Source organism: Aegilops tauschii, chromosome 1 (genome assembly GCF_002575655.3).
Source record: "Aegilops tauschii subsp. strangulata cultivar AL8/78 chromosome 1, Aet v6.0, whole genome shotgun sequence".
Lineage (NCBI taxonomy): Eukaryota > Viridiplantae > Streptophyta > Magnoliopsida > Poales > Poaceae > Aegilops > Aegilops tauschii.
Window position 1 is genome coordinate 347126842 of NC_053035.3, and position 26367 is coordinate 347153208.

Sequence of the window (26367 nt, forward strand, 5' to 3'; positions counted from 1 at the left end):
CAACAATTGTTCTCTAACTTAAATGAATAACCGTATTGCAATAAACATGATCAAATCATATTCATGCTCAACGCAAACACCAAATAACACTTATTTAGTTTCAACACTAATCCCGAAAGTACAGGGAGTGTGCGATGATGATCATATCAATCTTGGAACTACTTCCAACACACATCGTCACCTCGCCTTTTTACTAGTCTCTGTTTATTCTGCAACTCCCGTTTCGAGTTACTACTCTTAGCAACTGAACCAGTATCAAATACCGAGGGGTTGCTATAAACATTAGTAAGTACACATCAATAACATGTATATCCAATATACCTTTGTTCACTTTGCCATCCTTCTTATCCACCAAATACTTGGGGCAGTACCGCTTCCAGTGACCAGTCCCTTTGCAGTAGAAGCACTTAGTCTCAGGCTTAGGTACAGACTTGGGCTTCTTCACTTGAGTAGCAACTTGCTTGCTGTTCTTTTGAAGTTCCCCTTCTATCCCTTTGCCCTTTTCTTGAAGCTAGTGGTCTTGTTAACCATCAACACTTGATGCTCTTTCTTGATTTCTACCTTCGTCGATTTCGGCATCGCGAAGAGCTCGGGAATTACTTTCGTCATCCCTTACATACTATAGTTCATCACGAAGTTCTACTAACTTGGTGATGGTGACTAGAGAATTTTGTCAATCACTATTTTAACTGGAAGATTAACTCCCACTTGATTCAAGCGATTGTAGTACCCAGACAATCTGAGCACATGCTCACTAGTTGAGCGATTCTCCTCCATCTTTTAGCTATAGAACTTGTTGGAGACTTCATATCTCTCAACTCGGGTATTTGCTTGAAATATTAACTTCAACTCCTGGAACATCTCATATGGTCCATGACGTTCAAAACGTCTTTGAAGTCCCGATTCTAAGCCATTAAGCATGGTGCACTAAACTATCAAGTAGTCATCATATTGAGCTAGCCAAACGTTCATAACGTCTGCATCTGCTCCTGTAATAGGTCTATCACCTAGCGGTGCATCAAGGACATAATTTTTCTGTGCAGCAATGAGGATAATCCTCAGATCACGGATCCAATCCGCATCTTTGCTACTAACATCTTTCAACATAATTTTTCTCTAGGAACATATCAAAATTAAACACAGGGAAGCAACAACGCGAGCTATTGATCTACAACATAATTTGCAAAATACTATCAGGACTAAGTTCATGATAAATTTAAGTTCAATTAATCATATTACTTAAGAACTCCCACTTAGATAGACATCCCTCTAATCATCTAAGTGATTACGTGATCCAAATCAACTAAACCATGTCCGATTAACACGTGAGATGGAGTAGTTTCAATGGTGAACATCACTATGTTGATCATATCTACTATATGATTCACGCTCGACCTTTCGGTCTATGTGTTCCGAGGCCATATCTGTATATGCTAGGCTCGTCAAGTTTAACCTGAGTATTCCGCGTGTGCAACTGTTTTGCACCCGTTGTATTTGAACGTAGAGCCTATCACACCCGATTAACACGTGGTGTCTCAGCACGAAGAACTTTCGCAACGGTGCATACTCAGGGAGAACACTTTATCTTGAAATTTTAGTGAGAGATCATCTTATAATGCTACCATCAATCAAAGCAAGATAAGATGCATAAAGGATTAACATCACATGCAATCAATATAAGTGATATGATATGGCCATCATTATCTTGTGCTTGTGATCTCCATCTCTGAAGCACCGTGCTTGTGATCTCCATCTCCGAAGCACCGTCATGATCACCATCGTCACCGGCGCGACACCTTGATCTCCATCGTAGTATCGTTGTCGTCTCGCCAACTAATTGCTTTTACGACTATCGCTACCACTTAGTGATAAAGTAAAACTATTACATGGCGATTGCATTTCATACAATAAAGCGACAACCATATGGCTCCTGCCAGTTGCCGATAACTCGGTTACAAAACATGATCATCTCATACAACAAATTATATCACATCATGTCTTGACCATATCACATCACAACATGCCCTGCAAAAACAAGTTAGACGTCCTCTATTTTGTTGTTGCAAGTTTTACGTGGCTGCTACAGGCTTAGCAAGAACCGTTCTTACCTACGCATCAAAACCACAACGATAGTTTGTCAAGTTGGTGCTGTTTTAACCTTCGCAAGGACCGGGCGTAGCCACACTCGGTTCAACTAAAGTGAGAGAGACAGACACCCGCCAGTCACCTTTAAGCAACGAGTGCTCCGAACGGTGAAACCAGTCTCGCGTAAGCGTACGCGTAATGTCGGTCCGGGCCGCTTCATCTCACAATACCGCTGAACCAAAGTATGACATGCTGGTAAGCAGTATGACTTATATCGCCCACAACTCACTTGTGTTCTACTCGTGCATAGCATCAACGCATAAAACCAGGCTCGGATGCCACTGTTGGGGAACGTAGTAATTTCAAAAAAAAATCCTACGCACACGCAAGATCATGGTGATGCATAGCAACGAGAGGGGAGAGTGTTGTCCACGTACCCTCGTAGACCGAAAGCGGAAGCGTTAACACAACGCGGTTGATGTAGTCGTACGTCTTCACGATCCGACCGATCAAGTACCGAACGCACGGCACCTCCGAGTTCAGCACATGTTCAGCTCGATGACATCCCTCGAACTCCGATCCAGCCGAGTGTTGAGGGAGAGTTTCGTCAGCACGACGGCGTGGTGACGATGATGATGTTCCACTGACGCAGGGCTTCGCCTAAGCTCCGCAACGGTATTATCGAGGTGTAATATGGTGGAGGGGGCACCGCACACGGCTAAAATATCGTATATCAAGTTGTGTCTTTGGGGTGCCCCCCTGCCCCCGTATATAAAGGAGCAAGGAGGAGAGGGCCGGCCAAGGGGAGGTGGCGCGCCCAAGGGGGGAGTCCTACTCCCACCGGGAGTAGGACTCCTCCTTTCCTTGTGGGAGTAGGAGAAGGGAAGGGGGAAGGAGAAAGAAGGAAGGGGGCGCCCCCCCCCTCCCTAGTCCAATTCGGACTAGCCCATGGGGAGGGGTGCGGCCTCCCTTTGGGGCCTTTCTCTCCTTTCCCGTATGGCCCATTAAGCCCCAATACGAATTCCCGTAACTCTCCGGTAGTCCGAAAAATACCCGAATCACTCGGAACCTTTCCGAAGTCTGAATATAGTCGTCCAATATACCGATCTTTACGTCTCGACCATTTAGAGACTCCTCGTCATGTCCCCGATCTCATCTGGGACTCCGAACTCCTTCGGTACATCAACATACATAAACTCATAATAAAACTGTCATCGTAACGTTAAGCGTGCGGACCCTACGGGTTCGAGAACTATGTAGACATGACTGAGACACCTCTTCGGTCAATAACCAATAGCGGAACCTGGATGCTCATATTGGCTCCCACATATTCTACAAAGATCTTTATCGGTCGAACCGTTATGACAACATACGTTATTCCCTTTGTCATCGGTATGTTACTTGCCCGAGATTCGATCGTCGGTATCCACATACCTAGTTCAATCTCGTTACCGGCAAGTCTGTTTACTCGTTCCGCAATGCATCATCCCGCAACTAACTCATTAATCACAATGCTTGCAAGGCTTATGTGATGTGCATTACCGAGTGGGCCCAGAGATACCTCTCCGACAATCGGAGTGACAAATCCTAATCTCGAAATACGCCAACCCAACAAGTACCTTTGGAGACACCTGTAGAGCACCTTTATAATCACCCATTTACGTTGTGACGTTTGGTAGCACACAAAGTGTTCCTCCGGTAAACGGGAGTTGCATAATCTCATAGTCATAGGAACATGTATAAGTCATGAAGAAAGCAATAGCAACATACTAAACGATCGGGTGCTAAGCTAACGGAATGGGTCAAGTCAATCACGTCATTCTCCTAATGAGGTGATCCCGTTAATCAAATGACAACTCATGTCTATGGCTAGGAAACATAACCATCTTTGATTAACGAGCTAGTCAAGTAGAGGCATACTAGTGACACTCTGTTTGTCTATGTATTCACACATGTATTATGTTTCCGGTTAATACAATTCTAGCATGAATAATAAACATTTATCATGATATAAGGAAATATATAATACTTTATTATTGCCTCTAGGGCATATTTCCTTCACTTTACTCAATGCGTTTCTTGTCCATTTGCATTTTGTCGAGCGTGTCTTCATAAATGAGGTTAAGTCCGCTACCGCCATCCATGAGTACTTTGGTGAGTCGAAAGCCATCCACAATTGGGTTTAAGACCAAGGCGGCTGGTGCTCGGACTGATCGAGCCCTTGGTCCATCATCGGTCGTGAAAGTTATGGTCGTGTCATTCCAGGGGTTCATTACGGTTACTTGGTTGACTTCAATGAGGTCACGGAGCGCCCTTTTGCGCCGATTATTTGAAGAGAAGGTCTCGAAGACCATAAAGATGTTAAGATTGTCATCCTCCAAAGAATGCTTCTCTGGAGTAGTACTAGTGAGGATAGTCTCACCGCTTTTAGCCACTTGCCGGAGTACCCAACATGCTCGAAGGTTGTGCGTTGGTTCGGTGCTCGGCGTCGCATGTATCTGACAGGGCTTGTCGAGTAGTTCGTCAAGGACGGTTCTATGTCCCATGAAGGGTTTGTTTTTCTTGTCATTGGGCTTGTAATCGGATACCTTGTAAGGGTGCATCCGTTTTGCCCGTACGGTGGGCTGCTTAAAGGCAGGAGGATCCCACCGGGCTGTCTGGGCCTTCCATGCGCTTTGCATCACGCAGTACTTCTATACTATGTGTGTCAATTCTGTAAAGTGCTGTATGCGGCGGCGGTTGAGGGCATTGAGAATTCCTTCATCAGTACAGTTCCGACAAAAAACGGAAACCGCGTCGTCGTCGCAGCAATCTTTAATCTTGTTTTTAACAAGGAGGAATCTGGCTCAAAAGTGATGGACCGTTTCCAGTGGTTGTTGTCGTACATACATTAGGTCACATATGTCTGGAGGGCCTGAATTGCTTGGGGAATATTGATTGTGGTGGGTGGGCCGGCTAAAACCCTAATCCTGACCCGGGATTGAATCCGGAGCTTGAAGAATCTCCAAGGTCACCAGTTCAGAACCAGGAAGGTCCAAGTGACTTCCGGGCTCAACGCCTAATCCTGAGTTCAGAGGACATGAAGTCTCTTCCCGAGGATGGGTGTCCGGCTCAAAGGGCTCGGAAATCCGAACATAGCTGGTTCTTAGGGGAAGAAGCGCTCTTGGCCCGTTCCTCAACAACTGCTACCAGATGGGTGATCGATGGGGACTTGATTTCCCTCTGATCGGGCTTAAGCCCGATCCGATCGTAGTCTGTTGCAAGCCTTAGGGCGGCTACGCGATCTAGCAGCTCGTTCAAGGACAAGATATCTGCCGGATCCATCTTTTCGGAGTGTTCGAGGCCGATGCGGAGATGATGTTTGACGGTTGCGGGGGCCGCCGTTGGCCTTGTGGCTGAGCGAGCTCCCATGGAAAAGCCGCCGGGCTGGAGGACCTATCGTGGAGTTAGGGCCCCTCCAAAAGTGATATTGTCATTGATGACGAGGCGAGCCATCAATCCTTCTATCGACAACACAATGGAACTCTCAATGAAAGCACCAATGTCGGTGTCAAAACCGGCCGATCTCGGGTAGGGGGGCCGAACTTTGCATCTGAGGATCGAGGGTAACAAGGGACAAGGGGGACACGGTGTTTACCCAGGTTTGGGCCCTCTTAATGGAGGTAAAACCCTACGTCCTACTTGATTGTTCTTGATGAGTAGAGGGGTTACAAGAGTTGATCTACCTCGAGATCGTAATGACTAAACCCTAGATGTCTAGCCTATGAGAATTCTGGTAGCCTCTACAGGCTAAACCCTCCGGTTTATATACACATCGGAGGGGTCTAGGGTTGTACAGAGTCGGTTTGTGGCGGAAGGAAATTACATATCCGTACACCAATCTTGCCATCCACGCATAGGAGAGTCCTACCCGGACACGGAGGAAGGTCTTCCGCCTTGTATCTTCACGGCCCATCAGTCCGGCCCATATCAAATAGCCCGGACACCCAAGGACCCCCTAATCCAGGACAATTATGCTTATTTGGCGTATTTGACAATTACGGAGTGATTTAACTCATGATAAAGAGGTTCCCGGTGGCCACTATGGTAGATTATTTGGACAGTTATATTAAGCCTATTGGAGATGCATGCAAGTATAGTACTGAAAAAATTATCAATTGTAAAATGTCAATTGCTAACTGGGCCGTGCTAGAAGCGAGGATTACTCCTGTTCCTAGGTCTTGGCCACCCCCGACTACTGATTACATTGCTTTGTCAGTGGGTGGATCTTTTTCTGTGGAATCTAGCGCGGCAGCGGCAGGGATGATTCTTCGACGTTATGATGGTTCAGTTATTTTGCAGCATATCGGTTTATTTTCAATTGCAGCGATGCACTGGAAGCGGAGATACATGAAATTATGCAAGGGGTGGTGTTTGGTATACAATATTCAAGACTTCCAATCATTGTCCAATCTGACTCAAGTGAGGCCTTATCTTGTCTAACAGAGGACGGACCAGTTCGTTCTGCCTATGGTCATCTCGTAGCTGAAATTAAGGAGTTGATGAGTGACAATGAGTTTATTCCCCAGAAACTGACTAGGGATGAGAATAGAGTTGGTGACTGTTTGACAAATTATAGTCGTATTGAGTGTACCACGGTTGTGTCGAGGCACCTTGGGCCACCATGTATCGAGGATCTTGTGCCTCTCGACTTTAACTCTCTCAGTATGAAATAAAACTCCTTTTTCCGTGCAAAAGAAAATCATTATCTTAATGCGTTAATTATGCATTGCACCAGAAATGGGATATGATGTGGGAAACTGCTACGCATGTTTTTCCTTTTTGATACATGCAATATTGATGATGCATACAAACAGATTATTACAAACGTAATATTTACAAAGTTAATGACATGGCGTTGCAGCTCGCGATGCGGTGAGGTGTCAACCTCGTCCAAGACCAATTCGGCCACCGAGAGTGCGTGCCATTTCCAGAGCTTGTCTTGTGTCATTGGCATCACTGTTAGTAGCTAGCTAAGCTTATGAACGTTAGTTGAGACTTAAGAGTCAATCTCTCTCACATGGCTGACTACGTGATATTTCCAGAGGTTGGACCAGCGGATTCACACATACGTCGGCCGCCCAAGCGCAACGAGCTCCCTAGAATGGAGCCCTCTGGTGCATCGAGATAGGTTTTTGCATTTGTGGCCCCACATATCAGGGAGTAAATCGGTTGTGCGCTATTGTTGAGCCTATTAGCATGTGAACGTGGCGCTTCTACGCTAATCGATACAGCAATATTTAAATTCAAAAGGATGTTTTATAATCGGCGAACATTTCTGAAATTCAGGGAAATTCTTTAGAAATCTGAGGACATTTTCTAAATTCATGAAGATTTTTTGAATTTTGGGGAACATTTTTTAAAATTCATAGATATTTTCTAAATTCATGAAGATTTTTTTTCGAATAGGTAAATTTTTTTATTTTTCCAAAATTTTACGACTTTTTACTTTTTTCAAAACATTTTAAATATTCCCTCTACTTTGTTTAAAAAATTTACATTTTCCAAAATTAAAAACATTTTTTTCCTTTTTTTCTTCCTTGCTTCTCCTGATAGGCCGAATAGCAACCCAACCAAAGTGAGTGTCCTGGGGCATGCGCGTTTGGTTGTCCTTAAACGCGTTCCATGTTGAATATGACCTCCCGCACGTGTCGGTTATTTCGCCACAGGGGACGGGGCAAACGGGTTTTCTGCTTTGCTTCTCCGGATAGGCTGAGGTCCGACCCCTTCCTTGGGGTACGATGTCATATCAAATTCTTAGGGCGACTGGCCAACCAACCGAAGCGAGCGTCCTGGGGCGTGGGTGTTTGGTCGTCCCTCGACGCGCAGGACCTACCGTGTGTGGGTTATTTCACTGACGTGGGAGGGCGCGAACTAGTTTTTTTGCTTCCTGCATTCGTGAGGGGGTGGCTCCAGCTTGCTAGTTCTGTGCTGATCAACGGTTGGGTCACTGCTTTTTTCCGTCTTCCCCGTTGGGCTCCTCGAGCGATGGATTCGCGGTGGAAAACATGGATGAATACTTGATGTTTTCTAGATTTTCAATCAAATTTTTTTGGCACCACAAAGAGAAACATACTTGCCCCATTAGCATGCATAAAATGGGGCAACCAACCCCCTTCAACATCTCTAATAATTTGTTCTATGTTGTTGAAAGATAGAACCACATAGGTGTGTGATGCATTGTTAAAAACATCATTCAATATCTGAATGACTAAACAAATACAACGAACCGAGAGATCGACGTCGGGCTAGCGTCCGGGGAGCTAGAACACTTGGCATCGGAGATCCAAGCCGACATGAGCACATGTTGGAAAACCTTTGTAGCTAGGCTCTTGGCGGTGTTTCTAACCTTAAGGTTGAGAGACAACTAGGTTGAAAGACTGGAATCCTTTTGGGGGGGGGGGCAAAAATTAATGCAAGGCGAGTGATTCTAGAGGCAGAGGCGTGAGTGAATTGGGTTGTGTAGAAGATGTGCATCGTACATGGGCCTAGGGCCATGCCTACAAGTGTCAGCAAAGTAAGGAACTTGGAGAAAAGGGAGGTCCATTTCGGGTATTGATCTGATGGTCAATCCGATTTATGTAAGATGAAACCAACGATACACCCGAACAGAAACAACTTGCGATTGAAACACCGAACCGAGCATCATTAACCAAATAAACCAAGATTATCGGTCAACTCAATTCAGTTTGGTTCTTCAATTTCGATGTAGAATTGCTCACCTCTAACCATAATAACCTAGAAAAGGGTCTCAACTCATGACCGAGGAACGGTCCGACAAAGCGCGCCCCACCCTCTAGTAAGTACGAAGCCGCATCGACTAATTTGTGTTCCTTAAAGAAAATACCAACTATTGAAGTATGTTGTCTTATGTGATATTTTCTTATATTTGTTTTCCAACTAGGTCCGGCAAAGTGCGGTCCACCCTTTCCATTAATTTCTCAACGGAAAGAACATTCTATCTTACAACAGCCAACTGAGAGAGAAAAACTGGGGCATTATAAGGAAACCTGCTGTGAGTACTCGGTACCGAGGCATCCACCATAGGGTGAAAACCTTATAACACCAAAATACATATAACCTACAATACCGTAGTAGAGCCCAAGCAGGGGCAGACACACCAAAAGTACAACTAGAGATTTAGGGGCACGTGCATGAACACTTCTTGGCTATCAAAGGCAAGGTTAGGCCGGCTCCGGTATGGGAGCAGTGACTGCGGCGCTTCAGCGACTCGTTCTGGTAGCGACAATGGTCATTTGGTAGTCCAGGGGCCTCGATGTAATTTCTATTATATTTAAGATGATTCATACTTCTGGTGAAATCTGAATCATCTTCGGAAAAAAAAGTGTGGTGTAGATTGTCTTCACCTTTGTAATGTATGATCTAGATCCATCAAAATAAATGGTGTAAATGGATCATTTTCCTTTCTCTTAACCAATGTAATCTTGTCTATATAGATGTACCTTGATATTGCAGGTGGTGTGTTCATATTTAGTTGTTTTTAGGTTGCATATAGCCATACACCATACAGATGTAGAATGTGCCTAACCACTAGAGGGTCCCCTATAGAGAAGAAAAGAAGAGGCATAATGATAAAGTCGACACTTTAACCAAACAAGACATCAAGTGAAAGGAATGTTTAGCAGGAAGAGAGAGTAATTTCGCTAATCTCATGGTCATGAACTATTGACAAAGACCTCGGAAGACATATTGTCTCCCTTAGTGCATGATCTTAATTGCACAGATTAAAGGTATCTAATGTGTCACTTGTAAAACATTTCTTCTACCTGCAAGATTTCACACAAGTGTGGCAAGGGCATTCTTCTCCTTTGGGGAGTACCTAGCAAAACCCGCTGTTGAAAAATCCGTGTAAAAACATCTATTTGAATAGTAAACCCTATTTTGTTGTATAACTCAACGATTTGTCCACGCCTAACACGTACATGTACTTCCTCTCTTTTTCATGTCCTTGAGAAATTGCATGTGTACGATGTCCACTGCAAAAGCATTTTACAAGAACAAAATAAAATCCTTATTCGTTGGCCTAAAAAGGATGAGATGCCATATCAACAGTTTCGAATCTATTCTTTCTCGTAGTTGGTATATAGAAGCTTCCCGTGTCCAATTATTGCTCCTAATTAAACCTGAATATGTTGCTCCCTTTTTGCCATACATTTCTTGATCCACCGATTATAATCTGGAGTATGTCTTTGGCTTGACTTGTGTTAGCTCACCAAACACCTCCGACCGATACTGATGTTGATAACACCATGGTGTGGAGAAGAAATGAAGACTTTGGGTACTTTCTTGTGCGAAGTAGTTAGAATTATCGTTCACATTTAGTCCATCGTTCAATTGTTGTTTATTCCAGCAGGCACTGTTTCAGTGGAGTTGGTCTAAGGAGAGATGTAGTACTATGGTATGAACCAAAAAATTCTCTCAACTCCCTCTTACCTCCTCTTTGCTAAGCAGAAACACTCTTTATTTCTTTTTTTTTCTCTTGTAATGTACTCCTGCTGTTGCAACGAGAACATGGCGCATGATCGCACAATCAGGAGGTAACGAGCAAGAGGCGGTGCCTGTCGGTCTTATCCTGATCGTTCCATGGACAGACAGAGAAACATGGAATCACACTCGCTGTTTGCTCCACTGTGTTTGCTTGATGTATAAGGTACTCTCCATCCTTCCTTTCTTGTTTACAATTTCATAAGATACTCCCCATCACTCACTCACCTGTTCATGTGCGCTGATCGTCCGAGTGGCACAGGAGAGGAAAGGAAATGGTGAAGAAAAGATGAAAGAAGGCTCAAAAGGAGGGTAAACAAAGGAACTAATGAAAGCTGGAATGAAAAGAAAGCTCGAAATTATCACTAACTAACAATCGTGTCCTAAGGAAGGGGATGGCCCGGGTTGTTAGACACCTCTAATCATGCTTGTGGTTGCACTAACAAACTCTGTCCTTGGAAAGTAATCAGGCTTTCTTTTCCAGCTGATTCACTATGTTTGTCTCAGATCGTCGGTATGTGACACGCGCGAACTACCGCCCATGCCCATGCATGGCACAGTGCTGGTGTCACTTTGACAGGAGGCCATCCAAACCCTAGCGGACTCGGAAAAAGACGCCCTACAAAGTGCTTAAGTGCATCGTCATGCATAATTAGTAGGCCAGGCATGGGCTCTACTCTGAGCACGTTTGGTGAGTCAAGATTTGCGATGACGCTGACAGCACCCATCGGCCGTTAGAAAACGCTTACCAACAACACATCTTGGCACCAACTCCCAGCCCAATCTGGCTTGTGATCGGCGTTATCCATCCACCCCTTTTATCGGTAAGTGAGCACTTTTCTTTTGTTCCTCCGTTGCGATGAGCACCGGTAGGGATTTGGTAGTAACTATGATAGAACTTCGGTGGTTACATGTAGATGATCTAATCCGGTGGGTGCTCCTGCCCCTCCTATGCTAAACAGGTAGTACTAGATGATTAGATCGCATAATACATGTCACTTACTGTCGACACACTGATGTGCTCTTTGAGAGCTTCGTGAATAAACTGGAGAAGATGTTGTTGCACGAATCATTCTGGCGTCGATTTAAGACAGTAGTGAGTAGTGACTCTGATGTTGTTGGGATAGTCTATGTGGCACTAGTCACTTTTCAAGACAAATATTCTTCTCTCTTTTTTATGATAAGAACTATGTTTCTTTTTCGCCTTGATGGGCATGTGGTGTCTTAGAAGGACACCTTTCGATATTTGGAATCATGAAGATGTGAACCACCAAATCAAATCCAGATGGATGAAGTGGCGTTAAACTTCTGGCATCCTCTATGACAAGAGAGTGCCACAAAAGTTAAAAGGCAAGTTCTACAGGATGGCGGTTCGACCCGCAATGTTGTATGGTGCTGACTGTTGGCCGGCTAAAAGGCGACATGTTCAACAGTTAAGATGTGACGGAGACACGTATGTTGAGATGGATGTGTGGCCACACGAGGAAGGATCGAGTCCGGAATGATGATATACCAGATAGAGTTGGGGTAGCACCAATTAAAGAGAAGCTTGTTCAACATCGTCTGAGATGGTTTGGGCATATTCAGTGCAGGCCTCCAGAAACTCCAGTGCATAGCGGACGGCTAAAGCGTGCGGAGAATGTTAAGAGAGGTCAAGGTAGACCGAATTTGACATGGGAAGAGTCCGTAAAAAAAGATATGAAGGATTGAAGTATCACTAAAGAACTAGCTATGGACAGGGATGCGTGGAAGCTTGCTATCCATGTGTCCGAACCATGAGTTGGTCGTGAGATCTTATGGGTTTCACCTCTAGACTACCTCAATTTATTTGGGACTAAAGGCTTTGTTGTTGTTGTAGGGCAGAATGGCCTTTTTGTAGTGCATAAGCAGAACCAGTATGTGTTGTACAAAAGAATAAAAGTGTTGTGCACACACGATTAAATATCGCAAACTTGTAACTTTTGCCTTCTGCAAGTAGGCAACTTAAACAACAGCAGCTCCTCTTTTCAGGTCAAAAGGTGCCTTGTAGCTGAATCGTCTCCCCATCTTCAACGCACGTAGGGAATTATGAGCCGCACACACACTGCACTATGTGTAGCTAAACGTGATTGACCGCACTGACCTTAACCACGGCAACGCTCATGGCTGTGCACAGAAGCTGTTGGTCGAGTTCAACTGCCCTGACACCGGACAGTGTCGCGCACATATGCGAGCTTTCTCTGCGACTGGGGAACTAGTAGCGTCTCAGAGCACTGGGAAGATCCTGCAGCTTTTTTGAGCGTTAACAAGCTTGCATTGAGCGTTAACAAAGAGAACGAAACAGAAACTAGTGGCACGCTCGTATGTTCCTCAGAACAGAAACACCAAATCAATAAAGAAAAGATTCTTCATTTTGGCAATAGAAATGTTCGCTAGACTCGCTAAAATCTGAACAGCTCGCAAACATATGCAGCAGCTTTGGGAAGAAGGCACAAGCAGCATTGATCTGCATCACAGCAGGATCACTTGAAAGACTCCACATTGAGCCACAGATTCTAAAATTCTACCAGCACTGCACAGCCGCCAAAACAAGTCAAGGATACAGACAGGGGCACTATCAATTAAATTAATGTTCAGGTCCAAACCTGTACACTGCTATATGATACACCGAAAGAGAAAAAAAAAACGAGTCAGGCGCATAATTATACATGCATGCAAGAACCCTAGGTGCTGGTTATCATGTCTATTTCAAGGTTTGGTTTTCACCCTCTTTTTCTTCTTTCCCCTCCTGCCTATCAACACGCCATGCCTATCCGATGATGATACCTATGTGCAACTTGCAACTCCACTGCATTGAATATGAAATGATGCACAATGGAGGGGAGCAAGAAATCATGTATGGGGTTAAAAGAATGCCCAAGGCTATGAACAAAAGCCGCCATTAGAAGCTTCCGTCGGTGATGGGGTATCATCGAGAATGACATCAGCAGGGTCCCCGACCCAAAGTCGGTCCCTCCACCGAAACTTGATCCTCAGCTTCCCATTTGCATCCACACCTATAACCTCACCTTTGCTTGCATATGTCTCCATACCCCATCCCCACCTCGGGGCAACAAGACCAGGTCGGATCCGTACTCTGTCGCCTTGCCGGAAGGGCCTAACCTTCTCCACCTCCCAACCTTTGCATAACCATAGTCTCTCGCAGAAACAGAAAGAAACCCAGAGCTCCCCATCCCCAGCCCTGTGGGCCACCCCTATGCTGTTGTGGTTCACATCACCCCATTGATATGTGGGGGTTACAACCGAGTCCTTAACCTTTACCCAGTCTCCAATGCAGACTTCCTCCTCTTCCACCACTTTCTCCACCTCGGCTGGGTCTATCAACCAAGCCCTCGCACCAGCTGGTGTGTGAATCCTTAGCTTCCCATCAGCATCAATAGATGAGATGGTCCCTATACTTGAATGATTATGATTGGACCAACCAAATCTTGGCTGACGGATACAACCTCTGATCCGCACACGCTGCCCAACGACAAACCTGCTGACTCCTTCAAGCTGGCTAGAAAACCCTATCCACCTTTCCTGCTCACCGCAAAATGCCACATGAATTGTTCCATCCCAAGCATCATCTTCATATCCAATCCCATGCACCACCCCGATGCTACCTGGTTTGAGTGACTTCCAGTCATCCGCATCGTTCTTCAGCCTTACCCAGTCTCCAACCTCAAAGACTTGCTCAATCTCAAGATCTGCAGGATCACCTCTCCACAACCCAGGCACACCAAAGATGGCCACCCTTACTTCTCCATCAGCATGTACACCAGCAATTATGCCTCTCGAATCAGGCTTTGCATCTCTCCAACCCCATCTCGGCTCTGAAATTCCAGCACGGAACCGAACATGAAGGCCAATCCTAAAGGACTGTACTTTCTCGATGTCTGTGTTATGAGTTAACCATTTCCCTTTCCTGAAACAACCTGCCAACTCCAAGTAACCAGAGTCCTGAATGCTATGGACCACTGCTATGCTTATTTTTCCAACACTGTTCCAATCATAAGTAGGTCTGCTCCCAATACTTGGCTTCAAGCGCACCCAGTCTCCAACCTCAAAAGCTGAGAGCCTCTCAGCATCACCTGGAGCGACCTTCCACAGGCTATTTCTACCGGAAACCTTGACATTTAAAGTGCCATCCATGTCTATCCTCGAGATGGCCCCAATGGTTGCTGCAGTTTCATTTGACCATCCAAGGCGTGGCTCAGATATGGAAGGTAACACATGAACCTTTTCGCCCACTTCAAATGGCTGCGCCTTCTCTATGTCTGCTACCGAACAAAGAAAAAGCTTGCTTCTGAAGCAGAAAGCAACACCCATGTCACCATCTTCTTCCAGACTATGAACTACACCGATACTGCTACGAGTCACATCCTCCCAGCCATATTTTGGGGATGGGACTGTTGCTTTGACTCTAACCCAATCACCAACCTGCAAGCACAAACAGAAGATGAGGATCTAGGATTTGCTCTACAAATATCAGGACAAAGAATAGCTCTAACGCTAAACAGCAAAAAAAAAACAGAAGTACCTAATTCAGGGGAAATTAGGAAACTTCATACCTTAAAGTCATCGATCTTCTCCATGTCTGATGGATCCGCCTGCCAAGATGCAGATCGATTAGGGATATCAATTATGAGCAGACCATCACTCTCGATGTCGATTATTTTTCCCACGCTGTGATGAGTTTCACCACCCCAGCCGTATCTGGGCTCTGCAATAGATCTCTTTACGCACACTTGGTGTCCAATCTGGAAAGTACGCAAATAAAAGAATATCACACAAAGCAAAATCGAAACAGGACAGAAAATATCTCATAGCGCAGTTAGATCTAGTCAGTTTAGATAAACCTTTACAAAATTGACTAACCAATTATTACAGTAAAAGATTTCTGCCGTGGCTTTAACAAGAGGTTGTTGTTTAGTTAGTCCAATAAAAAGTGCAGACAAATACTCATGCAACACCAAACAAACTCCGCTTCATGATAAAGACATCTGAGTATGGAGTTGCTGACCTCACGAGAACAAGTGGTATAAGTACAAAACAAATACCTTGAAGGGGTCTACATGTTCGACCTCCTCTGGCTCACAGAGCCATGGATTGGACAGATAGCAGAGGCCCAGTAGGAGGCTGCTGTCTGGTCTGATCGAGTATACAACACCGACGCTTCCAGGAGTAATAGATTCCATGCCATGTACGGCAACCGTTAGTGAGGGACGAATCCGGACCCAGTTGCCAACCTTATATTCTTCAACCCTTTCGATTTCAGCAGGATCAGCCCTCCATCCCCTGGAAGCTCCTGGAAAACCAACTCTCAAGATTCCATCATCATCGACACAGAGAACTGTGCCAATGCTATCTCGTGACTGACCACGCCATCCAAATCTGGAGAGATAAAAGGATTATTAGAAGACCATTCATTTCCACACACAGAAAGGTTAACGAAGTACATTGTGTTTTTCTTTTTCTTCACAGATAATTAGGTTGGATACTTAATAGATATGCAGTAAGAACTAATTTATATTGAAAGATTAAGATACTGACATGCAAATGACAATCCATCAATTTTTTGCGAGAAACTCAAATGGCAATCACATATTCCAACATTAGACTTCAAGCTTTACTTTTGGCAATAGGCAGAAGCACAGAACTCTGTCTTGCAAATAGATACCATTTGCAGGCTATGATATTTTGACCACATGTGATTAGAGACAATCCTGGTACATCAGTTTAAATTAAATAACAAAACATATTCAGAACATATAGCAGACTGGGAAGGTCTCCACCAAGTTTTTGGTTTAATGGATCCTAAACCTACAAATATACAGCATGATTAGCACCCATAACCTAGCACAGACGATGGAATGTATGGAGTACCACGAAATTTATCTGCAGTTAGTATCAGTTGGGTCATTTACTAGATTTTAAAAAAAATGAAATCTCGAAACTATAGTCCCGGTTTTAAAAAAAATTGAAGTATCACACCATCATTCCTGTGTCCAACGAAGAGTGACTCTTCGTCCGCGGCCTGGCCAAAGAGGGGCCCTTTTTGTCAAGTATAGGCCGAAGAGTGACTATTCGTTTGCACTTGAACTGAAGAGGTACTCTTTGTTAGAATCTCGAACAAAGAGTTCTTTCTACCCATGCAGCCACACGCTTGTACATCCCCTGCACATCAGAGCTTCTCCTGGTCAAACCCTCACGCCACCAGGACCGCATAGACTAGGAGAATCCATTCAGACGAAGAGCCATTTTAACTGTGCATCGTGGAGGCTGAAATTCACCTTTCAATCTACACCGACCATCGCAAGCCTACATCGTGCTCGGTGAGAAATTTTCCACTTAATCACACACAACTACTCATCTAGATGCCGCCAACCTCCTGAACATTGCCCCTCGTCATATTGTTGAATTGCCAGAGTTGGCAACATCCAGTTCACGTTCGCGGGTGGCACGGGTCATGGTGTGCGCGACCAATGACAACAATAGGATGATGCACGATTTCTACGAGGTTGGCAGCATCTAGATGAGTAGATGGATGAGAGTAATTGGAAAATTTCTCACTGAGCATGATGTAGGCTTGCGACAGCCGATGAAGATTTTAAGGTGAAATCTATTTTTCACGATGCACAATTCGAGCCATTCTTCGTCTGAATGGATTCTCGTCATCAATACGGTCCTGACAGCATGAGGGTTTGGCCAAGGGAGCTCCGGAGTGGCAGGGACGCGAGTTTGCCGTACCTCACTGTAGCTGTAATATTTTCATTCAGGGTTCAAACAAAGATTGCCTATTTGGCCCACACATAGACGAAAAGGGCCTCTTTGGCCCATACACAGACGAAGAGTCACTCTTCGTTCGATACGGGAACGACAGGGTGATACTTTTGAAATTTCTGAAATCGGGATTTGTAAAAAAAATCATTCACTAGCAGGTGCCTACAAATAGACGGTGCAGAAACTCAATCATACTCTGGTCCAAAATTTAAGACGTGTACATATTGTCAGAAGTCAAGATTTTGTATGTTTGATCAAGTTCATATTAAAAAATCAACATCTACAATACCAAATCAGGTATCGTTAGATCCATCATGAAATATATTATATTCACATTTTATTTGTTTAATATTGTAGATTTGATAGTTTTTCTGTGAACTTGGTCAAACTTTAACATGTTTGATATTTCATATGGTGTCTGTCCATTTTAATTATCTTATTGCCCAGATAAACCACAAAAATGTTCACCATGCTTTCAAACAGGAAAGTGAAGCACAAAACCACTGCAACAAAATAACTATTATCCCATAAACACACTAAGCATTGCTTTCTTCAGTTCACTGGTAGACAAAAGCCACGTAAGGTGTAGTACTGGAAGTAGGGAGCATCGAAGTTCATTTACCTTGGCTCTAAAATATCAGCTTTGAGCTGCACATGCTGGCCCCTATTCAATGGAATGACCTTGATAACTTCACTGGTCAAAACACGAGCTTCTCCAGAGCAAAATGACACAATAAGGTGGTCATTGTCAACAATAGACTGGACAAAGCCAATGCTTTTGGGTCCAGCACCTTGCCAGCCAAAATCCGGAGAGGTAACTGTTCTTCTAAATTTAACCCAATCCGCAACCTCATATCTGGTTATAGAATTAAGTAAACGCATTAAAGATGATCTTGCAATAATGTGCATTCACAAGGACCAGGTAAAAGAACACAGCAATTTGGCTCAAGGTATTAAATTTGGAAGTAATAAAAATTAACATCAGACCTAATAAGGATCATCAAGGAAACAGCTAAAAACCTACTCCCTCCGTAAATTAATATAAGAGCGTTTAGAATACTAAAGTAGTGATGTAAACGCTCTTATATTAGTTTACAGAGGAAGTACAACATAATGCAAAAAGATATATAAAAGCAATAAGACATGAGTTCCTTACATGGTTGGGGAAAGATGAACACCTTTATCTTCAAGTTTTTCCATCAGTTCTTCAGAAATCCATTCTCGTGGGAGCCTCTCAAGAAAATCTCGCAGTGTCCACCCTCTGTAATTAATAGGAATAATATTCAAACTTGAAACCATATGATGTGAAAAGTTTGCACAAAACAAACTAACCCATGGTACCATTTTAATCACACAACCAAACATAAAAGCAAGTACAAGAAGATAACTTCAAACAGCCTTGCCACAAAGGACTTCGAATAAATGGAGATACTCCCTCTGTCCCATAATATAAGAGCGTTTTTAACACTAGTGTAGTGTAGTGTCAAAAACGCTCTTATATTATGGGATGGAGGGAGTAGTTACTTAAGCAACCAAATGTCAGTTTCATGTCATGTTCGTTAGTGTTTTCTCACGATACAACAAGAGTTCGGCGTATCCTGACTTCCTGACAGAAGGATTCCTCAAAAAAAGAGCAAAACATTTACACTCTTCCTCACCACAAGCGGCCGTAAGAAATAGGGATAATAAAGCGTTCAATAGTAACTTGCCTGTGGTTTCTCACATCAACAGCAGGTGATGGATGCTCCAGCATTTGAACAACCCAAGTCAGGTTTTCCCGAATCATTTTGGATGCATCAGCAGCTATGTGAAAGGAATTATCACCGTCGTCATCCTGATATAACCAAATAGCACAGCGTTATAAATAGACATGAACACTTGCTGTTGACACAATGGTAACAAAATCAGGTTTCGAAGAAAATATAAGCAGTAACGACAAGATTATGTCAGAACTCCAGTTCTGCATACAATACCTACAAACCATGAGAGGGATCAGGAGAACCAAAGGAAGGTAAAGGAAGACCATAGGAGACAAGGGAGTACATTCCAAATTCAGAGGACTAATTTATACATCAGTGAGACAGTAAACTCAGCTCATGTAAATTATTCATGGTATTTAGATCATGATTATCAGCATGCATTTCTGAACTTTAGTACGGCCCAATCCTAACATAGAAATGTTCTAGCAGAAAACCCAATCCTAAAAGAAAATCTATACGACAAGAGAGCTTAAAAACATCGATAATCAACAGCACTCAGTATAAGTAAATCAGGTCTAACTGAATCTTGTGGATCGGTAAGTTGGCATGTAAACAGAAAGCCCATGATGCCCACAAATTATTTTAAAAAAAAAAGAGATGTGTTTGCATGTTTGACTTGCAACTACTCCCTCCGTCTCAAAATAAGTGTCGCAACTTTATACTAACTTTAGTACAAAGTTATACTAAGGTTAAGACACTTATTTTGGGACGGAGATATTAGATAACAAAAGAACTAATGTCCAAGGATTCAACAGTGACCCTGGTACTTGATAGAGATGTCTAACTCAGTGAAACTTGATATCTTCGGTGTGCAAATGCCTGAGAAGTAAAATTGGGATGCTCACACATTTGGTTTCAAATATATAGCAGAGTGTTTCTTGGTAGGTTCATGAGGAGAAAGTGGTTGCTGGTGGCTGCAGAACTACTTCAAGTTAGAGCTTCCCTTATACAGGCTGCTATATCCCAGTAATTAGAGACAGTATTTCTTTCTTTTCCTTCTTTTCTACTGTTAAGTAATCCTTTCTAGAGTAAATTATTAAAAAAAATACGTTAGCAAGGTCCTCCTGGCTGCTCTCAAGTCACAGACAAACACATACATTTGGCTGAACAGCTTGTTACTATCTATAATTCGAAATGTTATAAGGTGAACTCATGATGCAAATCACATAAATGATAAATTGAAAGAGTACAGAAGTAAATCGCATGTTGGGAACAGCTCCCATTTAGTAGCATTACCACATAACTCCTAATGTCCACTTGGCCACTTGCGCGGGAGAGATTTTTTTAACTTGGCTTCTAGACTTATCTAATTGTCTTTTGAAATGACTGAAAAAAAGACTAAGCCACAATACCTGTAGATTACAATCTGCCCCAGCAGCTAAAAGCAAGCCAACACATGAGTTTGCCCCTCTGTTCAATGCAACATGAAGTGGTGTTGTGTTCTGAGCATTTCTTATATTTACATCGACTCCAGCATCAAGAATAATCTGCCATAAGATACAAAGACAAAACAAGTCTTATTTCGATACAGAAAACAGAACAGCAAAAGAGTGTAAAAAAAATTAACCAACAAATAACCTTTACCTTTACCAATTCTGCATCGTTGATCATTGCTGCAGTATGCAATGCAGTTCGGCAATGTGGGTCATCTTGTGCTGTAGGATCAGCACCGACAGCCAGCAATATTCTTACCAGCTCTCGGCCCTCTAGCAAATACAAACCACATATACTATCAGGACAAACATGGTATGTAATGGATAAAGGCAGGCTTCTGTCTATTGTGTCATTATCCTTAAGGAGCTGACATAACAAGATTCGCTGTTGCGGTATCTTTTGAGGGTGATATGAGTAATTGAGCAATTACCTTTCTCGTGCTCCTTTTTAAGAGCAGCTGCCATGCACAAAGCTGTTCCAACAGGGCTAGGTACATCAACTGCTTCAACTATCTGCTCTTTCGATGCAACTTCGACCCATCTTTTCACCAAACTGGCGTTCCATGTCTCGATACATAAATGCAATGGCCTATTAAACATAAGAGAATGATGTCACAGTATAGAAAAAATTAGACAGATAAAGCACCAAATGGAAGATCTCAAGCTGCAGCGGCTCAAATGAATTAACAGAAAACATTGACAGATGCATCCAAAACCTAAGTTCCCAGCTCACTATTTCCACTTAGTGTATATATATCCTTACGTCTTATTCTGGGAATTTGGTATGCTCATAGAACTGCAACCTCCATTTTCCAGTATGACAATAGCACAGTCGGTATATCTCTTGGCCACAGCAATATGCAGAATAGATTCACCTTCTCCATCTACTGCATTGGGATCAGCTCCAGCCATGAGCAATTCCTGCATAACACATAGAAAGATTCTAAAAATAGGAACCAGCTTATCTCAAAACATAGATGAACATGATGACGTACTTGCATGCACTCTGGTTGACCATGATGAGCACAGATATGTGCAAGAGAAGGACCAAGGCCTTCTCTTAGCATAGAATTAACATTAGCAGATCTCCTTATAAGTGCACGAACACATTCTGGAGAGCCAGCAGCCAAAGCAAATACAATTGGAGGGCTTTCATCCTTGTCTAATATGTCTACATTCTGTTGGTAAGCTACAATAGCTTCCACAAGCTCTGCCGAGCCTCTACGGCATGCTAAATGCAACGCAGTGTATCCATCTGTATTTTGTGCTTCTAAGAGGGAATGAATTAAACTAGAATTTTCCATTGAGGCGGCCTCTGCAAGTAGATCCCTGCCAGACGCGAAAAAAAATCGAGTGTTAATACAGTACAGCTATAGCTCTATAAGTAGCCATAAGAAGTTGCCAAGAGCTAACCTAACACCAGTAGCATTGCCTTCGCACACAAGATGATGTAAAGCATTCGGATTATCATGAACGAGGTCCAGCATGGAGGTTCGTGATGGTTCCACACCGTTCGGCAAGCTTACATTTGTGAAGTCACTGCTTAAGCAAGTAATGCATTAGAATCAATTATATCAGAAAGCTAAGAACTCCCAAGAAAATTACTTGGGAAAATATAACATATTCCACTGAAGATAATATTCATCTTCCGACGTTTCCTAACACACTTTCAGTTAAGTTTCCATAAACCTTTACTTCTTCTATATTTAATTGGGAATAAACATTAGCCTGGAACTAACATAAGCAGATCTCCCTATAGATGCACAAACACACTGGAGAGACAGCAGCCAAAGCAAACACTTCTTTCATCCTCGTCCAATATGTCTACCTTATGTTGGTAAGTTGCACTATATGCCCTTCTAGAACGCTTGCAGTCAAGATTTCAAAACTCGCATTACTATATATAAAAGCATTTGTATTGATTACATGGGTTGCTACTAGTATATATGACATCATTATCAAAGGTACTACATTGTTCACCACTTGTGCTAGCTTATACAACCTCCGTCCAGAATTAACTGTCGCTGAAATGAGTGTATCTAACGTGTTTCAGTGTGTAGATACACTCATTTCAGCAACAGTTAATTCCGGACGGAGGGAGTACTTAGAAAATGTGTGTGTATTAGAGATCATGTCAATGTCCACAACAATAGGAAACAGAACACGTTAGTGGTTTCCAATTATAATGCTACAAAGAAGTACAAACTTGGATAAAGAAATTACTTCTCGGGACTTGCAGGAGGGCTCCTTGGTATCTCTAGTAGATGGCGAAGAAAAGTTTTTAGCATGTCCTGAAAAGATGGTCTTCTCGAGGCACGGAATTGCAAACAATCACCAATCATCTTCCACAACTCTCCAGGAAGTCCTACACCTACTACTCTTGAATACTGTGGAGGTGGCTTCTTTTCTTTTACAACAGACTTATAAATGTCCTCTGCACTTAGCCCAGTCCATCTGCATTTCAATTAGCATCTAACCACACCATTCGCAAAGCATTAAGAAACACAAAAGTAATAATCAGACTACTTACGGAACAGCTCCAGTGCACATTTCCACAAGTGTACATCCAAAACTCCATGCATCTGACTCTGGTGATATTCCATTTGCACTATCCCAAAACAGATTCAGTGACTTCTTCAATGGTCCCCATGCCTCTGGGGCTGTATAATTGGGACTAAGCACCGTAGCATCCATGCCAGACATGTTGGAGTCATCAGGCACTTTCCGACTAGTGAGGTTCTTCAAAATTGCCGAAAGACCGTAGTCGGAGACGACTGCGTGGCCGTTTGCATCTAAAAGAATATTGGACGGCTTTATACTCATACAAACAATACCCGCTGCATGTAGCTCTGCTACCCCACGAGCAATATCTGCTCCGTACCTACAAAGCCAGGCCCAGAAAAGAAGTCTTCAGAAACTCCACAGATTTTAGTAACAAACCGAGCACACTAAAAAAGAGCCAAATAATTATTATCCTTTACGAGAAGTAACTTTTCCTTATGGTATGAGCGTTTCCATGCGCTTAGCATTAAAGCGATTAACTATGCAGTTCGCATTAGGATAATCTAACCACAGATAGATAAATAGTCAACTGCATAGAAAATCATTGGAGAATGGACCTATTGTCCGAAATGGCCTTAATTAGCATGCAATAAAATTCAAATATCAGCCAAAATATAAAATGTCTTCCGTTAGCCAATTGCACAGAGATATATAACAGATGCTTGGAAACCGCAGTCAGTGCCAAGGTTTTCGAGTCGACAAGTCGTTCTGGGGTAGCGACTCTTGAATAGTCAACCCTGCAGTTGCGACTAGTCGCGACTAGTCATTCGAATCTGCAGAGTCGACTTTTTTTATGACTCATCAACTAGTCGCGACTAGTCGTTTTGACTCAAAAACAGTGGTCAGTGCTGATATTAATAATACTCCCTCCGATGCAAATTAGTTGTCGCTGAAACGGATGTATCTAGCACTGAAATACGTCGAGATACATCCATTTCAGCGACAACTAATATGGATCGGAGGGTGTATTATTACAGTAGAAAACAACCACAGGTGAGAATTTTGCTCCATGCCCTTCCATTTTAAAGACTGTGCCAGTTTTATGGAAAAACGTCTGATGTGCAAGATATGATATGAAAAAAAAATCAGCAGGGCGTAGTCACCAACATGCACTATCTAGGAATTTACTTATGAGCATGCACGCTGGAAAAGTCCATGCTCTTAGCATACCCAAGCATGCTGGTCACTCGGCTCATGGATAATACAGATAACTGCAGCTTCACGGCTCAGCAGCTTGATGGGAATTGACCATCAAACACATCGCCAAAGCCATGCAGTTCTGTGAGCATCTTGGCTAGAAAAATCCACCAATTGGATTTTAATGGAAGCAGAGAGCACCTTGGTCTTACAGGCATTAACTAAATTAACTTTTAAGTTCATGAGAGCTCCGAGCCTGCTACGCCTACAACACGACAACATATACAGTCTAAAGGGGACAAAGAAGCTGGCAGCATTAACCAGACATAGCTCGACACGTATTCATACCGAGGAACTCGCTGATAATGAATTGAGTAGCACCACTGATCAAATAAACGCTTTCCACGTCGCGGCTCAAACTAGCATACGACAATATACGACCGTTAAAGTTCATTCTTAGCTAGACTGCTTGGCGCAAAAAACATGCAAATGAGCACGTGCGGATAACAGATAAACCAACACACGTTAAGTTGCAACTCATCTATGGTTGAAGGTAATTTATTGCGCTCAGTGATGAATAAGCTCGACAAGCAACAGCAATAGCTAGTGAACAACTAGTTAGTTTCCATGATTAGATGCAATGCCACACCTGAGGATCTGCTCAAGCGTGAGGCGTCCACCATTCTGCCGCATCTCTTCCTGCACAGACCCTGGGTACCGATCCATGACGAAGCAGAGGTGGCCGTCGACCTTGACGGCGCCATGGAAGGTGCAGACATTCCGGCACCAAGTGGAGGCTCGTCTCAACCGCTCTACTTCCTCCTGATGAACGCCCTCAAGCTCGTCCGCCGCTGACAGGGGCACCCTCTTGACCGCCACCGGGTGCTTACATCTCTTGGCACCACCGGGGCGGCCAGCACGGGACAGCGTGCCGGCACACACCTCCTGGCCGGCGGGGCCAGGCGGGCCGCTCCCGATGCGGCGGGCTAGCTTGAGGTCCGGGTGCGAAGCGAGGTCGACGGAGGTGCAGGGTGGCGGCCCGGCGGCGGGCGCGGGGGCGGCGGCAGGGGCGCGCTTGGGGCGGGCGAAGAAGTCGTCCTCGTCGTCTTCGTCGGAGGAGCCGGAGTCGGAGTGCAGGAAGGAGGGGGAGGAGGGGGAGTCGGAGAGGAGGGAGAGGATGGGGAAGTTCTTGCGGAGCGCGGAGACGGAGTTGCCGACGGCGGTGGGGTGGCGGCAGCGCGGGCAGGGGAGGACGGCGCCCGGCGCGGCGGCGAGCATGCGCGCGAGGCAGGCGCGGCAGAAGCCGTGGCCGCAGTGGAGGAGCAGCGGCGCGCGCTCGTCCTCGTCGTAGCGGACGTGGCAGAGCGAGCAGCACGGCACCCGCATCGCGCCGCGCCGCGCCCGGGTGGGGGGGACGGGGGTTTTGGGGCCGCGCCGGTGCCCTAGGCCGGGCAGATCTGGGCTGTGGGGTTTGCGGGGAGGAGTTGGATTTTTTGAGGGGAGGTGGAGTAGAGAGCTGCAGAGGGGAGGGGAGGGGGGTTGGTGATGATGTGGTGGGAGCCTGGGAGGGACGACAGCACGCGCCTGCCTGCCTGCTTGCCCCGCCCACCTTTTCCTGCTCTCTCTCTCTCTCTCTCTCTCTCTCTCTCTCTCTCTCTCTGGGGAATGGGAATGGGGGTGGTACGGCGCGCGTGTTCGTTCCTTCGGCGGTGGCGATCTGTTCCAGTGCTTGGGTTTTTTACTTTCTGCGCATGAGCATGGGCAGACGCCCCAATGCCGAAGGAAGGAAGGTTTCGTTGACGCGTTTTAAGATGATTTTTGTATTATGATGAAACGAGGGCTTTCATCATGTAACTTCCCTGTTCTTTCGCATTTTCACGTGTTTACTAGGTCCACCTCATCGAAACACGTCTAAGTCAGTGCTCCGATTGCGTTGACTCGAAGCATGTTCCATGAATTCATGGCTTACTATATTTTGGAAAGGAGTAAGAAGGATTTCTTTATCTCCTTGCACAGGTAAACATTATGACTTTACATCTTCG

General features: G+C 44.2%; 1 protein-coding gene across 1 annotated transcript; it reads right to left on the reverse strand.

The window, feature by feature from the left end:
* Positions 1 to 13208: 13208 nt before the first annotated feature.
* On the reverse strand, positions 13209 to 26030 carry LOC109774073 (E3 ubiquitin-protein ligase KEG). Its single transcript, XM_020332791.4, has 15 exons — positions 24975 to 26030; positions 23157 to 23507; positions 22850 to 23080; positions 22040 to 22165; positions 21622 to 21955; positions 21390 to 21547; positions 21058 to 21215; positions 20778 to 20899; positions 20546 to 20680; positions 19143 to 19267; positions 18590 to 18694; positions 18056 to 18289; positions 15711 to 16044; positions 15222 to 15410; positions 13209 to 15090 (listed from the first exon to the last, which is right to left on the reverse strand). The coding sequence occupies exons 1-15, from the start codon at positions 25709 to 25711 to the stop codon at positions 13531 to 13533; spliced, it is 4899 nt and encodes a 1632-aa protein (XP_020188380.1). The 5' UTR covers positions 25712 to 26030; the 3' UTR covers positions 13209 to 13530.
* Between the last annotated feature and the right edge of the window lie 337 nt (positions 26031 to 26367).